General features: G+C 37.1%; 1 protein-coding gene across 5 annotated transcripts in view; it reads right to left on the bottom strand.

Annotated features, from left to right (window-relative positions):
* Positions 1-2,157: 2,157 nt before the first annotated feature.
* Positions 2,158-16,345, bottom strand: part of LOC127412298 (protein quaking) — a 138,436-nt gene continuing 124,248 nt past the window's right edge. For 2 of the 5 annotated variants that reach the window (XM_051648544.1, XM_051648542.1), the window contains exon 7: positions 2,158-15,132. In XM_051648544.1, the coding sequence (XP_051504504.1) occupies positions 15,029-15,132 (104 nt within the window). In that variant the 3' untranslated portion in view covers positions 2,158-15,028. The remainder of the gene's footprint in view (positions 15,133-16,345) is intronic. The other 3 variants (XR_007892407.1, XM_051648543.1, XM_051648545.1) reach the window with 3 other exon arrangements.

Below are 16,345 nucleotides of genomic sequence, written 5' to 3'. Positions count from 1 at the left end.
ACACTTCATTGATTGATTGTCTATTAGGGAAAAGCGTTAAATATCCGTTGCATTAATGTAGCTTTGAGGCTAATGACAAAGCCAGCCTGCGCATGACTTAAGGCCAAGATGAAATAGAGCTCTACCAATTCTGAAAGTGCTTTCTTGGCACAGATCATTGGTGATTCATAGCACCACTGTCTCCAGCCATAGAAACTCCACCATGGACCTTATTCACTCAGACCAGCAAATAATCACTATGATAAATCAGTGCCGGATAATGATATGCAATATTAACCTGATCTGCTATTGGGTTTTATATGAGTAAAGCACAATAATTCATCTAAAATATATTAAACTGTCAGAAACAACATGAAGACCTATTTGCATATAACCAGGAGACAGAGACAAGGCATTTAATGTTGTTTATTACATATATATAAAATGATATAGAAAAATACATCATAAGCTTTTAACAATTGTTGTTAAAACAGACATGTCTTTTCACAGGCAATACTTAGGCAGGGAACACACGTTTGGAGCTGAAAGATGTCATGCCTTGCACACACATATTCAAATCACATGTATGATAAACGACATTCACATGATTAAAATTAATTCTTAAAGGTGAAGTTTTTTTTAATTAAAGTTCAAATATGTTCTGTAATCTCAGTTTAATGTTTCATAAGTAATACTTATTTGTGGCACTCTTAAATTACGGCTGTTAATTTAAGCACGTCAACTTTTTGTTTGTTTGTCCGGCCAGTAACAGATGGGAGCTCTAGGTGTGTTGGGGAAACCTGTTTGGAGAACGGATAGATAGATAGATAGATAGATAGATAGATAGATAGAGATGGTGTAAATCACGCACTTCGCCTTTAAAGGGGCATTCAGTAGTTCTCTATCTAGCGTTAGCATTGCTCTTCTTCATGTACTCTAAGTACCGGTGTGACAGTGGTGTTAGACGCTGTACTGCCATCTAAGGACGTGGATCAGCATGATCATATTTGCTGCCCCCGCCAGCTCTGGAACATCATTTGCATCTGGAAAATGTCAACTTTGCCTAAAAACAAGCGTCAGAAATCAAGTGAACATGCTTCTACTGTTAAGGACAGATTATTACTATCCCTCATATCAATAATCTTTGGAGACTATCTATGTTTCACGTTATTTCTAAAGACAGTTTTTAACCTTTATTAGAGAACTGCTTAACGTGAAACGAACCTCAATTATCTAGTGATACAGAATGTCATGGTAAAGGAAAGATTAGAATTTTTTTGATGATCAAATTTAGCATGTCCATGAAAACTGTATTTGACGAACTTGTTTTATTTCCAAGCAACCAACGTCATGGTTTACACAAAATCCACAATGATCGTTGTGCCAAGCTACTTTGCACTAAACGAATGAAGACGTAGATGCCTTACCATTAACCTTTTTTGCCTTTCTGTCTTCTTGCTTGAAGCAAGTTGCTTCAGAACTTTTTTTGCTTCTTCGGCAGTACTGGATCTCCCGTTGTCTCCGCTGCTAAAGCACGATAAATAAGTATGTTCCATTGTGTTCTTTTCACTCTTCGCATCACCAAACAACAATGTTCTAAGCACAGCCAAGCGTACCTACATAGGCGACAGCCAATGAGCACGAGGATTGTCTTCTTCGACGTTTAGTGAAACACGGCGGGTCATGTGATTGCAACATGGCGAAAGACATTGAAGGGGTGTCCCGCAACATGTAGAATAAAACACTTTTTATAGAAAACTATTATGAGTACAGTCTTCATCTCATGTGAGTGTACACCATTTGGATCAAACTTCACAAAACACAATTCATTCATTAATGTGTAAAATTGTATAAATTGGCTCCAAACTACTGAATGCACCTTTAAACTCGTTTGTAAAACCAGCACAAATTAGAATATATACTTTTAAATGCCATTGAGAGTGAAACGCCATGCTTTATCAATTATGATATAACTTACCTCACCTCTAAATAAACTTTACATTTATTCAGAAATTATCTTTTAGATCTATTCTCCTATTAACCAATTTTCTGTACTCTTAAATACCAAAAAACATAGCTTTCAATGTATAGAAAATTTCATATTCCAAAAGAAATCCAAACACTTTGAATCTTGATACTGCTATGTCACTGCATAATCATAACTGGAAAATGTGTGTGTGTGGGGAAGGGGGGTGGGGGGGGTGGATACAGACACAACAGGAAGACATGTTTGATGTCATAGAGACTCCCCTCAAGACGTCAGAGGCCATTCTGTTGCATAGTAAAGAAAGAGTTTCGAGGGGGACACACATTATGTTATAGTGCAGCCCAGAACACACAGCTTATCCTCTGTTAATAGTGAAATAATGTATTATCATACTTATGTATTCCCATACAGTATATCCATATAGTTGGGACAGTTATATATGTCTTACCACACTGATATTACAATGCAATGAACTTTAAAATAAAGTGCAAAATTCATCGTTTTATTCATTCTTCAAGTACTGCGAGCGAAATACTCACAATTCTGAAGGATGAGTCAAGATTGAAGGCAATAAATCAGCGCTGAGTCCCCAAATCTGTTTGTCAATAAGTGTGTGGTGCGGAAGGCCTTGAATTGGATCATCGTGTAATACTGGGCTGAAACTTTGACTCGTTGCAGCCGAAACAGGAAGGCAGGTATAGGCTGGTGGTATTTTTTCTAACAGTTAAACATTTGGACACACCTACTTATGCTTTACTATTACTATTTTCCACATTAAGGAATTATAGTAAAGTCACCCAAGCTATTGAATAACGCAAATGGAAGTGTGGGAATTAAATAACCAAAAAGTATCATTTGTCTAGATTCCAGCCCTGAACACTCTGGTTCTGTCTCTCAACCAACTTCATGAAGTGCATCCTGAGATGCTTTTCAAACAGTACTGAAGGAGTTCCCATGCAGGCTTGACATTTGTCAACTCATCCATTTCAAAAAGGTATATATGGTTATTTAATCTACGTCTGACAATTTCATGTCTCAGGGGTTGTTTTTAACAAATGTAAACTTTTTTTCTTTTTGTCATATGAAGGTCGCACTAAAACTGAATCGGAAACTTTTTTAACAGGCCTTCGTCATTTATTTTTGGTACTTTTCAAATGCCTTTTATGTACAATTTTTACAGTTTTATCCTTGTTCCAGAACCAGACTTTCAATAATAAACTGTGAAAATCCATTAATAAAATAAAAATTACTACGTTTAAAACTTTAATAATCTAAACAAAGAGTGAAATAAACATAAACCATTTCAATATTTATTGTGTGAAAATGATTTCTATAATTAAAAAAAAAAAAAGAAAATTACAAAGTCTCATGGCGTGATTGTTAGTTTTGTAAAGAAATTCATGCATAGTCAAAATTTATATTTGTCTACAAAACTAATTTCAAGCATAAGTCTTCACATCAGTGATGAGTTGTTTCATGAGAAACTATGGAGGCCCTGAACCATATCGGATTTTTTTTTTAGAGAAAAAAAAAAAAAAAAAATTCAGAGAAAAACACATTTTTTTTTTTTTTTAAACAAATTTTTTTAATTGTATTTTGTAGGACATAGGCTTAGGAAGGCACTAAGACACCTAAAAAAAAAATAAAATAAAAAAATAAAAAAAATCACAAAGTTTTTTTTTCACCTTGCGGTTCGAGGCTTCCGTAAGAAACATATTCAGTCAAGTTTGTCCAAACTTTTTACTGGTAGTGTTTTTCAAGGAAAAGCTGTGTGTACTGATCTGTTCTGCTCATTCGCCAATAAAGATGACATTCAGATTAAACATGAACCATGAGAAACCTTGATAAGGCACTTAAATGATATTTCCCTATCAACCCCTTCCATAGAACGAGAGGGATGTTTTGGTCATCCGTGTCTACATCCAATTAAAGAAAACTGGATTGTTTTCACTTCATAAAGGGTTCAGTTTTAATTTTTTTTTTTTTTTCTCATCACAATGTTTGTCAGTATAAAATCTCAAGTTGTAAAAATAGATGTTCTCTGGAGAATAATAAAAGTTGTTTCTGTACATGTGTTTTCTTTTTCCTCTCTCTGAACATGTTATCTACAAATTTCATACATTTGTACAGCAGATAGGCAAGCATGGCTTATACATCCTCAAAGAGGCTCGTTGACTGAAGTGTCGAATCGTTCCGGAAGGGAAATGCTTTCATATGAATACTGAAAATACACTTCTTCTTACATATTAGATTAAGTCAGCATTGACTCACGCTGCCTAGCTGAAATTACTTCTATAATGGCCCGTTCGGTTAGGATATAGAACTGCAGACATATTCGCCAGTTCACAGGGTTGCCATGATGAGATAAAGAGGTGCATGCACCATCCACACCATCATGCAATACATTCAGAGACAGATTCATTACCGTAACTTGAGGATCATTTTAGTGACATGATTTGGAGTGCGATGGAGGGCAGTTGACATCCGTTTTTCTCCACTGTAAGAAGGGCCTGTGTTGTTTGTGATGTAGCTTATATTGCAGTGAACTAGGAGTTGTTGAAGGTCTGGCTTTGATTTAGAGGGTGCGGGGGAAATCATTATTGCTTATTGCTTACAAAGATCAGTTCAGATCTACAGTGGCAGGACCGTCCGCCCCCTCTGAGAAGTTAGTGGCGGCCATCTGCCACCCGTGTCCGACACGTGAGCTTTTGGGAAGCTGTATATCCATTGCCTTTGACAAGTGAAGGCTCTTAGATACTCTTTTTTCTTTCATTCATGTTTAGGGCAGAGGTGTGATCTGCAGGCAGGTAATGAGCAGGTCGTCATTGGGTGAAGAGGTCAGAAGGTCAAGGGTTAGTTGCCAGTGGTGGCTGGGTGGGTTAAAGAGACAACCGAACAGAAAAGGAAAACAAGGACAGGAGGGAAACAAAAGAAGGAGGAAAGAAAAACAAGATAGAGAGGAGATTAGTTTCAGTTAGTGAAAGCAGGATGACAATATGAAAAGTATTTATAAACTAATCACAATTAGGCTTTTGATTCAGTCAAATCTCCACGAGCGCAGGTTTCATATCTTGCACAACACCGTTTAGGTGATGTTTTGCTAGGCACAAAATGTGAAAATCAGCTGATCTTGCGAGTAAGGCCGGAAAAAAATACTGAACGTACTGAACATACTTGCGTGCGCTCTTGCGTTGCTGTGGCTACTCAAGGGGGCGACAGAGATACCTTAAGATGTTTGCACCATTAACCTTGTGCGACTCTGCATCCAAAAGCGTGGACGTTGTATTTTGGCTTTGCTAAATGCAACACATAATTTAAATTAATTTAAGCCAACTGAACACTGTTCACAAGACTCTAGACCGTCAGTTAAGTGTTAAACTGCTGGCGCACCAAGTCACGTGACACAACAACATGACGTCGATTGCTGTGAAGTGCCGGACACAGAGCTAACAAAAGTGCCTCTGGTAAGAAACCTCTTTACATTTTTACACTGAAACCTGTTTGGGTGGAAAGAGTAGTGTCTCTAGTTTTGTTTGATATGCCACTTTAAAAAATGTATAAATTTTTTGCGCATCAGCGTGCTGATAAACATGATGTCCATATATGTGAAATGTGAGACATTATTCCCTAAAGTTTAAACAACATGTTAGTTATTTTGAATAACTTTCAACTCTAACCCATCTGTGAGTAATTTCGCTTCATTTTAATATAAATTTTGTCATATTTTATTTTGTTATTACTGTACAATACGGTTCTATTCATTAACATTAGTAAATGCATTTCTATATATTTACTGTGCATTTTCACATTGAGAGTCAATGGGTTCATCCAAAAGCTGAAAAAGTTTGTTTTCAGAGGCTTTATATGGAGTTAGGATGAAAATAAGGTGCATTTCGAACTGTTCTGAGACCAGTGCAGACAGACAGTACACTGGAGGTTAAGTCATTCACTAAATAGGAAGCAAAGGAGCATCCTATAGCTCTCTATGCAGCTAAGTGCATTCAATCCAAAAGTCCTACCAAAAGTTCAGTTTCAGGCTGCAGATGATGTTTGGACCACTCAACATGTTTGGCAGACATGGGACAATGATAATCAGTACATAGATTCAGAACTTATAATGTATAATTTTATTTTAACATGGTTGGCAGTGATTTGATGATATTGGTCATTATTTTGAATCAGAATTAATTATGCTAATTTCTGATGTAATGTCTGTAACATCTAAAAAATATAAATAACCAACACTCCTGGAAAAATAATAAGCAATTTGATAAAAAAAAATTGGACTTTCCAAAGCTTAGTATTATTTAACATTTTTATTTGCTCTAGATTTGTAATTTTTTATTTTTGCATGTTTATTAGGTGCTAATAGTTACAATTCAAAAAGGGAAATGGAAAATACACACAGCAGTCACACTCGGGTCTCAGGAGGTTAAACCGGGTATGTTGTTATTCAGGTAGCTAGCTATAAGCATATCGACTTTTAAGCTGAAGTGCATAATTTTTGTCAATGTTGAAATAGGCCTATGCAAAGACAGCTATAAGTAAGCCATTTGTAGGAAAAAACTTTAGCTCTGTGGTGCTATCAAACATTGTTCTGTTTGTATGAGCATCCCGACCAGCTTGACGTAGCAACATTTGCTCAACCAGTGGCGTGAGTTTGGGACAAATTATCTCTCTGTTTGGCCAGTGGCATACATGGGTAAAAGTTTTGTAAACCTGTTTGAAAACAATCATTATTTTTGCAATTTAATTTGAAATTAAGCACTTTAGCTTTAGCTAACTTGCTCGGCAAAAGGGACTAAAAATGGTTCAAGCTACAAAAACAAACACTGAAAATTATTATTTTTTAAAAAACAGGAACAGAGTCACTTTCAATTGTTCCAGAGAATAAAAAATATTTAGTTTTTAGTCCCTGTTCAACAAGACTCTCTTCAAACTTGTTCCGCCATTATAGTAGTTGACCTGACAAAGGAAACAGGCTGGAGAAGAAAAGTTTACGCTAATGTCTGCTACAGCGCCCCTTGTGGCAACAGTGTGAACGCATACTTGAATTACTTTATGACATGTTTTTTAACGCAGCTAAATCAAACTTGCGTAGCTAGAAGAGTTTTTGTTCACGTCTTACGTAGAGTATTTTTCAGGCCCAAAACTCGCAGTGGGTTGACTGGATATGAGAGCCTGGAATTAACTGTTGGCCTTCATTTCTGTAATACAGTAAAATCATGACATCAATGCATGATTTTACATGCAGCATGACAGACAGCCTATCCTGACAGGTCACATGTTAAGAAGGAAGAAATCAAAAGAGAAAACACTGAAAATACAAAGGAATTCAACTGTGGTAAATGTGTCCAGTGGTTAGTAGCAGTCAATGTGAATAGACAGACTGAAGGTGCGGCCACACTAGACATTAAGTGTGCAATGTTTCTGCAGACGCAAGTTAAAGTTCCAAGAGGTCTGAACAATCAAAGGTCCCAAAATATCTTTCAGGAGTCAGTATGTCATATCGCTGTGAAATGAAATGAGCAAAGTGCTGTTCAGGAAAATGTACTGTACATTTTTTAAGTTGGCAGCCAAAATGCTTTGTAAATGTAAGCAATAATAAATCCTAACCAATTTTGGGTCAGAATTTGAACTGCGGATCTGAAAATTAGTGATCACAACTCTATAGGGCTATTGCTTTTAATAAATATTATTCTCTAAAAAACAATAATACATTCTAAATGTTAAATTATATTTTCTACTCCACTTTCCTGCAACACTGCAAACCAAGAGGCCAATCTGTGATTTTTATATCCATTATTGGTCAAACATCTTCAAGTCAGAAGCTTGAGCTTACATTCTTATTCACGTATGCGTTTGAATTGAAGTGAATAGACCACAAACTTTAGTGTGAACGCACCTTGAGAGAGGCAGCTGCTAAGCTTTAAGCTGGTAGTTAAGATGGAGATGGAAGATTAATGTTTTTTGTTTTGTTGAGAATTGAGGCATTTAGTCCACATTGAGAGGAGAAATAATTTAGGGCCAAAACAACTGCTGATCGTTTTTTATTCCATAAATTTTTTTTATTGCCTTTTCAAAATCTTTTTTTCTATTTACAACAACATAAAAATCTTGGCCTTAATGATACAAAGCGACACTACAAGGTATTTTCTAGCATATAATAGCCATGGAAATTCAAGCCGTAGGAATTGTAGCCATTACCCTCAGCATTGCAGACTACTGACAAATCACAGGACACATAATATAAAAATGCCTTTGCATATAAACATTGAAAAAGTCCTGTCATCCATATAAAGCCCTAACATATATCCAAAAATATAGGAAATTCTTTAACGTGGTGCTATAAAGCTGCTATGATGCACATTTTTTCTTTCCTACAAATAGCCCTCTATAATATCATTGCTATTTCTTCCAAAATACAAGTAAAATTTGACATTTCATATACATTCCTGCTTTATATATTTTTTGATATATATTTTTATATATTTTGAAAAGCCACAAGTAAATACTATTTTCTTTTCAACAACAAAATAACAAAAAGAATTGTACAGTAAAATATAAAAAAACATGTATCAAGTGGATTTTTTTCTTAAGTGCATCTATACCAGGGGTCGGCCACTTTTTTGACATGGAGTGCCATTTTTTATTTTCCTGGTCAATGGAACAAAACAAAACAAAACAAAACAAAAACATGGGCATGTATGTGATTTTCCGAAGTTTGAGTCCACTTGTGAAAATGTTTCTATTTTGTATTTTTCTAATTTAATTGTTTATTTTTCATTACAAATGATATTATCCGCATAACAGTTTCAGTGAAAAAATGTGTGCAAAACCCGATGGTTATGATATAATCATAATCCTGCATGTGAATTTTCACAGAGCATCTTGTGAAAGTGCTTTAATGAAAGAAAACCTGTCCTTTTGTACAAAATGAGTTAACACAGTTGTAACAGGGTAAGGTGGGCAAGGAGGAGGCGGGAACCGGCTGAACAGTTAATGTAAGTTTTAATAACATAAATGAACTCAAATCAACTTAAACACAAACACATAGACACACACAGCAGCCGCATGTGTCTCTCTCTCTCAAACTGGTGCCTCCGGCTCATTTTTCCCCCTCCCGGTTGATTAGCCGATTCTGGGCTGGGCGTGTGTCCTTACGGCCCGGCCCCGCACTCCTCCTCGTCACACTCCTTCATCGCCCAACTCAGGCCAGGGAAACCCCGGCATGACGTACTCTCCTCCCCTCCCCTTCCTGGAGGGGGGGGTTGCCCTTCAAGCCGTGCCTGCCGGCAGGTCTTCCCCGCCTTTCTGGAGCCTTGGGAGAGACGAGGGAAAGGGGAGAGGGAAATAGCGAGGCGGAGTGACAGAGAGAGCAGAGAAAGAGAAAACTGGCTCGCCGGTCCCCGGACACGCCGTCGCCTGGTCCTCAGCCACTCCTCTGACCTCTGGCGGATGACAGCTCACTCCTCCCCTGGCGGATGGCAGTGAGTCCTCCGTCCCCAGGCAGATGGCAGCGGCGAGGACTCCGAGACAGCGAATCCCTCCTCCTTCCCAGGTTTCGGCAGGCTATATTATTTACAGTATATGAAGTTTTTCGCACCTGTTTCCAATCTACATCTTGATGTAATCCTTCTCATGATCACGCAGCATGTTTTCATCAGCTGAATGTGAGACTAAACACTATTAAAGTGTGACAAGACTCGCGCTGTGCGTGCAAGCCATTCGCGCATCACAAGCAGATCAACTATTTAGCCCTTCTCGGTGAATCGCTTCTCCAAAATCCTAAAACTTTATTTCCAGGTTTAATTTATATTTTGAATAGACTTGAAAAGATTTTTGAAACCCATGATGTGGGTTTATGTTTTCTCTTTTAACCGTTTCATGTAATTTTGAGTGTGAGCATGGTTTAATGAGGGAAATCTCATGGATTAATAGAGGTGTTTTCCTAATTACATCATGTGTTGTTCTGAAAGCATAAAGAAACAAATGAAACATGGAATATAGGCTGTCATCCGCAGCCTGACCGAAGCAAAGCTGGCGTGTTTTCCCGTGCGATTAACTGAAAGTGAAGAGGTGCCGGCTCGTGATGTGTGAATGGCTTGCACGTGCAGTGCGAGTCTCGTCACACTTAAATAGTGTTTATCCTCCCATTCAGCTGATGAAAACACGCTGCGTGATCATGAGGAAGGATTACATCAAGATGTAGACTGGAATCAGGTGCGGAATTTATATAAATAAAATAGTCTACTCCTCTCTCGCCGTTGCTGGCGTGCCAGTGATTACCCCTCTGCGTGCCAATGCTGGCACCCGTGCCATAGGTTGCCGACCCCTGATCTATACTCTGCCACTCAGCAGTGGTGCACCATAAGACTCTGATCTTACAGGAACTCAATAGATTCTTTCCAGTTTCATGGTCTGAGGTTTGATGGAGGTTTCACTTAACATGTTTACTCTCATGAGCAGAGGAGATGTTTATGATTTATTATTCAGTGCAAAGTAAAAGATTTGTGCCACATATAATCTCTTTTTGAAATTAGGCAAATACCAACAGTATAGTAATAATAAAGTAAATGGCTGAAATAAAAAGTGATTGGTGTGGTCCAGTACAAATGCACAGAATGGAATTCTGGAAGCTCTGTGCAAATGGATTCTTAAATTTATCTTCAAAGAAGTAGTTCTATTATATAAAACCTGTATATAGCACAAAAAGGATATGAAAATACAACATTGCCAAAAATATCAGTATCTGATCTGCTTGATATCCGTGGTCTTTTTGCCAGCAAAAGCGAGCCAAATTAAAGATGGAACCAAACAAAACATATTAACCGTGCACACACACATGTCACTTACAAAATTTTAACCTGCGCCAACTGAATTTAAATGCAACTAGATACATGTGAACAGGCAAATATAAGTTTTGAATTTTTGGAAATATTTCTATGTTTCATTGTGTTGAATACTGCAAATAAATTAACATGCACATTTTGCTTATCAAATCATTTCCCACACCACTACCATCTTACTTTAGTGGGTAATGTGGGTTAGTCACTATTTTAAACATTTATGCAGACCATGTAATAATATTGGTGTACATTTAGCTGTTATTATGATGCAGATATATATCATCAGCAAATATAAAAATCCTGTCATTTTCTCAACATCCTTTTTTTTTCTTCTAAGAATTCTCAATTTTCTAACTAATTTTTAAAGGTTATTGGGCAGAAGGTATGCAGGTAAGCTGAGGTTTTAGGCTTTGATTCTTAGTAAATAATAATAATAATAATAAAAAACAAAATACAAATGTAAAGAGATTAATAAAAAATGACATTACAAGTACTAATCGATGTCAAATAGATTGAATGGGGAACATTCTATTACTTGAAGTCAATGGGACACTTTTAAACTTTAATTTTAAATTTCAAAATGAAATTTAAACCCCAAAATAGATAGCATGCCTGAGGCTTAAATTATCTACACATCAAACTTCAAATTTCAATTTTAAAGTATAAAGTTTACAAAATCCCAATACAGATAGCACGCCTGCTGAAGTTATCTACAAATTAATCTTTTAATGGAGTCTGTACGTTAGAGCTTGGAGTTGAATTATTTGCAAAGTTTATAGGATAAATTAAAATGGAAATTTTTTTAATTGAGAATTAATTTACATTTTACAGTGATGACAGACTTTTCATTTTTTTGGGGTGAACTAAGGGTTAGTGAATTAGAACAAACCCTTACACCACAGAAAAATAAATCAGCCTATTTTTGCGATTGACTTATTTCAATTTAATAACACATTCCATGAAACTGACTTATTGATATTCAACAAAATTAAATGTAATTTTTTATTAGAAACTTCAACTACACATTTTAATTTTGTGAAAAGAGCATAATGGAAACTCGATTTAAGCCCATGTTCACATGAACAGTTCCATTATTTGTCATTAACATTATGTTGAAGTCATAAAGTCATCAAAATAACGGAATGAAGTCAACCACTCTACCTGCGCAGGAAAGATCATGTGTCTGTGTGTGTGTGTGTGTGTGCACAGAAAACAAAGGCTTTAAAACAAACACATACTACACACCTTATTAAATGGCACAGAAGGCTGAGTCTGCTGAATTCAAGCACTGGATCTTTTAACATGCTCATACTGCACACGTTGCACAAAAGATCAGGACCAACAGTGAGTTGCTACTGGTAATGAATAGAAGCACATGGACTAAACTAACCTCTGTCTGCGGTCACTACCCTTTGGTAAGGATGGACGCGCAGTTCGTGCCTTCGAACCTTAGTTGTCACTGCACCTGCTTAGATTGCAATAACATCACCAGAAAACACAGATCAATCAAACCTCACAGTTTCCATCAGATGAATCAAACAGGAATCGTATAATTGATCGGTATGACCAAATATGTTTGACAAATGCAAATCATTTAAATTATACAAGTTAAGGCACAAATAATACTTTTTTCCCCATATGCAAATCTATAAAGTACAAAATTCCAACATGATTTCATTTATCCTCAGTGGATCTGTGGGTTTTTGCGTAGCTTGGATACAGTATGACATACATTAGTGATGAGCACACAGGAGTACACACCCTAACTAGGGAGCTTTACTAGTCACGTAATCTTGCAGTGGAGCGACATTGAAGAAGATCTTTAAATATAATACTGATAAACTCACTCTCTAAGCTTGGGCACAGAGAGGAAATATGTAGGCACATTTGCTGTATAGTACAAAAAAGGAAGAATAGAAATGTACAGCAATGAATTAAGTGATTAGTAAAGCAGGACAATGTTTGATCGATTTTTCTTTCTTTCCATTCCACTCTAAAACATAGCAGTCAGCAGCACAGATGCATGAGTATGGAGGCATATGTATGGCATTACAAGTACAGCCTCTTTGGGCTCTGGGAATTGCCAGTGTAAACAAACAGGAGTGTGTGTGGCTGACTGCTAGGCCCAGATTCATGCTTCTCAACAAACAACACTCAAAACCAAAAAGGCAGCTGTGAAACGAAAGCGCATGTGTGTGTTAACACTCAGATGGGATGAGGGGTGCAGTGAGGCTCCACATTTAGCCTTTCGTGTGGAAAGCCACACCTAAAGGATAAAGGAAGGGAATGGGACATTAGTGCCGGGACTGGCAATCCTCGGGGAAGCAACACACACAATTAGTCAGACGTTTCACCAAAGCACGATCTAGGACAGTTCACGAGACTATATGGTACTCAAAGGGAGAATGTCACAGGAACAAGTCCAGGTCATATTTGACAACAAAATCAAGTGGAAAAAACAAGAAATTATATTTTTGCAAAAAGAAAATGAAGCCTATTTTTGCAACTATTAAGAATTTTTGCTTTGTGACACTATTTAAATGGCAATTAAGCACAATAAAAGTGGTGCCCAAGCTAAATTCATTAAGCTTTTTCAACTACTTCTTTTCTAACTAAATCATTTGAAATAACAAATTATTGTGACAAGTTAAATAGTAAGGAACAAAGATGTTGTTATAATGTTATTTTATTTGTTGTTAACACCATGCTAGCTTCTATGGCTATTTTCATGGTGAAATCCAGGTTAAAATATAAACATAGGTAAAACAACTATAAACCTATGCATGATCTTAAAGATAATTTTATCTTTAGCTCAATTCTCCTTAGATACCCATTACTGTAATAATAATAAAAATAAAAAATACCATTACAGTAAAGACATAATGTGATTTTTTTATTATTATAATTTATATCAGATATGACCATGTACATATGTCAAATAATATATCACTATTATTTTTTTGCATTACACTAATGAGAATTTGCGGGGTAAATATACTTATCTTTCATAAAAATAATGTTACAAAGCAAAAATGCTGTTTTCTTTATGCCAATATACAGTACTGTGCAAAAGTTTTAGGCACATAAGATGTTTCACAAAAGCATTTGTCTTAAGATGATTATTTATATCTTCAGCTTTAGTGTGTCAATAGGAAATATAAATGTTAGACTCCCAAACATTACTTTTGCAAATAGAAAAGATTACAACAGAAGAACAGGGAGCCCTGCAACAGATGTCATGTCTGTCTGAGATTACATAAAGAGACAGAAGCAATTGAGACAGCCTAAATAGATAGAAGAACTGTGGCAAATTCTCCAAGAAGCTTGGAACATCCTATCTGCCAACAACCAAGAAAAACTGTGTCCAGGTGTACCTAGGAGAATTGGTGCTGTTTTAAAGGCAAAGGTGATCACACCAAATATTGATTTAGCTTTTTTATGTTTACTGGACTTTGTATGATGTTAACTGATCAATGAAAACTATTTATGGCATTATTTTTGAAGAAATCCTCACTATACAACAATTTTCACAAGTTCCTAAAACCTCTGCACAGTACTGTATTTTCTATTTTCTTCCTATACATTTTTATGTAAGATATGAAAATATGACCAAAACATCTTCTTAACAGACTTTCTGAGATTCACTTTTAAATAGAAAGGTTTCTTTAAGCCGACAATGTATTCTATGTGACTGTATATGTCTCTTAAGACTTTCCAGCCATAATACACCATTATAAGTGAACTTAAACTGTCCTAAAACTGCTCGGTGAAGAGCCTGGCTTTCAATAGATAACCCTTTCTCAAATAGTCCCCCCTCCCAATTTAAGAAGCCCCCATTTGACCCCCACTGTCCCCTCACCATCCTCATGTTGCCCTTCCTGATGCCCCTAACCCTGATGCAGCCTGCTCAGTCTGAGGGATGGGGGTCATTCAGAAAGACTCGTGCAGCAGTTTTGGGGCTCAGTGCTTTGTCTCCCACATCACTATACACACAACAAACTAAAACATCACATTGATAAAATTACAAAAAAATAAAATAAAATAAAATAAAATAAAACATGATTCGATGAAAAAAACAAAAACAAACAGAAAGTAAAAGAGGCTGGGGAGTCCAGCCAGTCCGATTTGAGGGAGGTGGGGGACACGGGAAGGGGCGTGTCTGTGATGTGAGGGAGGGGCTTGTTGGAGGGGTGGGGACAGAGGAGGGGCCACTTTAAAAGGGAGGCCGACCGGTTGGCTCTCCACGCTGGAGTGTGATGGGAATGTGACAGGTCTGAAAGCCCAGGTAGAGCGGCAGCTCTTCGGCCTTTGAGGACCCTGTATAGGTCACAGAAGAAAGAACAAATGGTGAAAAACTCCCTCACCTTTCCCATCACCAGAAAACCTTTCCCTCTCCTATGGGGCATTCACACGTGCAGCGATATCATAATTGGTGGTCGCCGAGTGGCTGCATTGTTGGTCGTAGTGGGTGTTCCAACTGCTGTATGTCTTAAAGTTACTGGTGGGATGCACAGCTGACCATAGCTTTTGAAAGAGTAAAAAAGTAAACATAAGATTTTGTTCTAATTTGAAAAAGAATCCGTTTTTTTGTTGTTGCTAAAAATGAACATTCTGGAGGGGAAAGTGTTCGAATATAAATTTCAGCAATGCATAATGTATCATATCATGAACGAGATGAACGATTATCAATGCATGAATCAAACGCACTCAGAATGTGGACAATTTCAGACATGGTTTTCCATTCATCATTTACTTTGATTAGATCCCTATGTACACTCATTGAGCACTTTATTAGAAACACCTGTACACCTATTTATTCACACGATTATCAAATCAGCCAATCGTGTGGCAGCAGTGCAATGCATAAAATCATGCAGATATGGGTCAGGAGCTTCAGTTAATGTTCGTCAACCATCAGAATGGGGGGAAAAAAAGTGATCTCAGTGATTTCGACCGTGGCATGATTGTTAGTGCCAGATGGGCTGGTTTGAGTATTTCTGTAACTGCTGATCTCCTGGGATTTTCACGCACAACAGTCTCTAGAATTTACTCTGAATGGTGCCAAAAACAAAAACAAAAACAAAAAATCCAGTGAGTGGCAGTTCTGTGGATGGAAACACCTTGTTGATGAGATAAGTCAGCAGAGAATGGCCAGACTGGTTAGAGCTGACAGAAAGTCTACGGTAACTCAGATAACAGCTCTGTACAATTGTAGTGAGCAGAATTGCATCTTAGAATACACATGTTGAACCTTGAGGCGGATGGGCTTCAACAACAGAAGACCACGTAGGGAACTTTATTAGGACCATAGTGTCCCAAATAATGTGCTTAATGAGTGTATGGATGCTGTCTAAGACAATTCATTTAGAACAGTGGAAATGCTCACACTAAAGATGAAGTATTTTCTGCTGCACTTGCGTCAAACAGGTTTCCCGAACACGCCCCCAATCTGCCAATTTTCGGAAAAAACAGATGGCCCTGCCCCAAACACCATTGGTTGAGTCAACAGGGCTGTGTAGTGCTGGTTTGG

This window comes from Myxocyprinus asiaticus, chromosome 21 (assembly GCF_019703515.2).
Source record: "Myxocyprinus asiaticus isolate MX2 ecotype Aquarium Trade chromosome 21, UBuf_Myxa_2, whole genome shotgun sequence".
Classification (NCBI taxonomy): domain Eukaryota; kingdom Metazoa; phylum Chordata; class Actinopteri; order Cypriniformes; family Catostomidae; genus Myxocyprinus; species Myxocyprinus asiaticus.
Note: the sequence above shows the minus strand (reverse complement) of the source record. Positions and strands in the feature narration are given on the sequence as shown.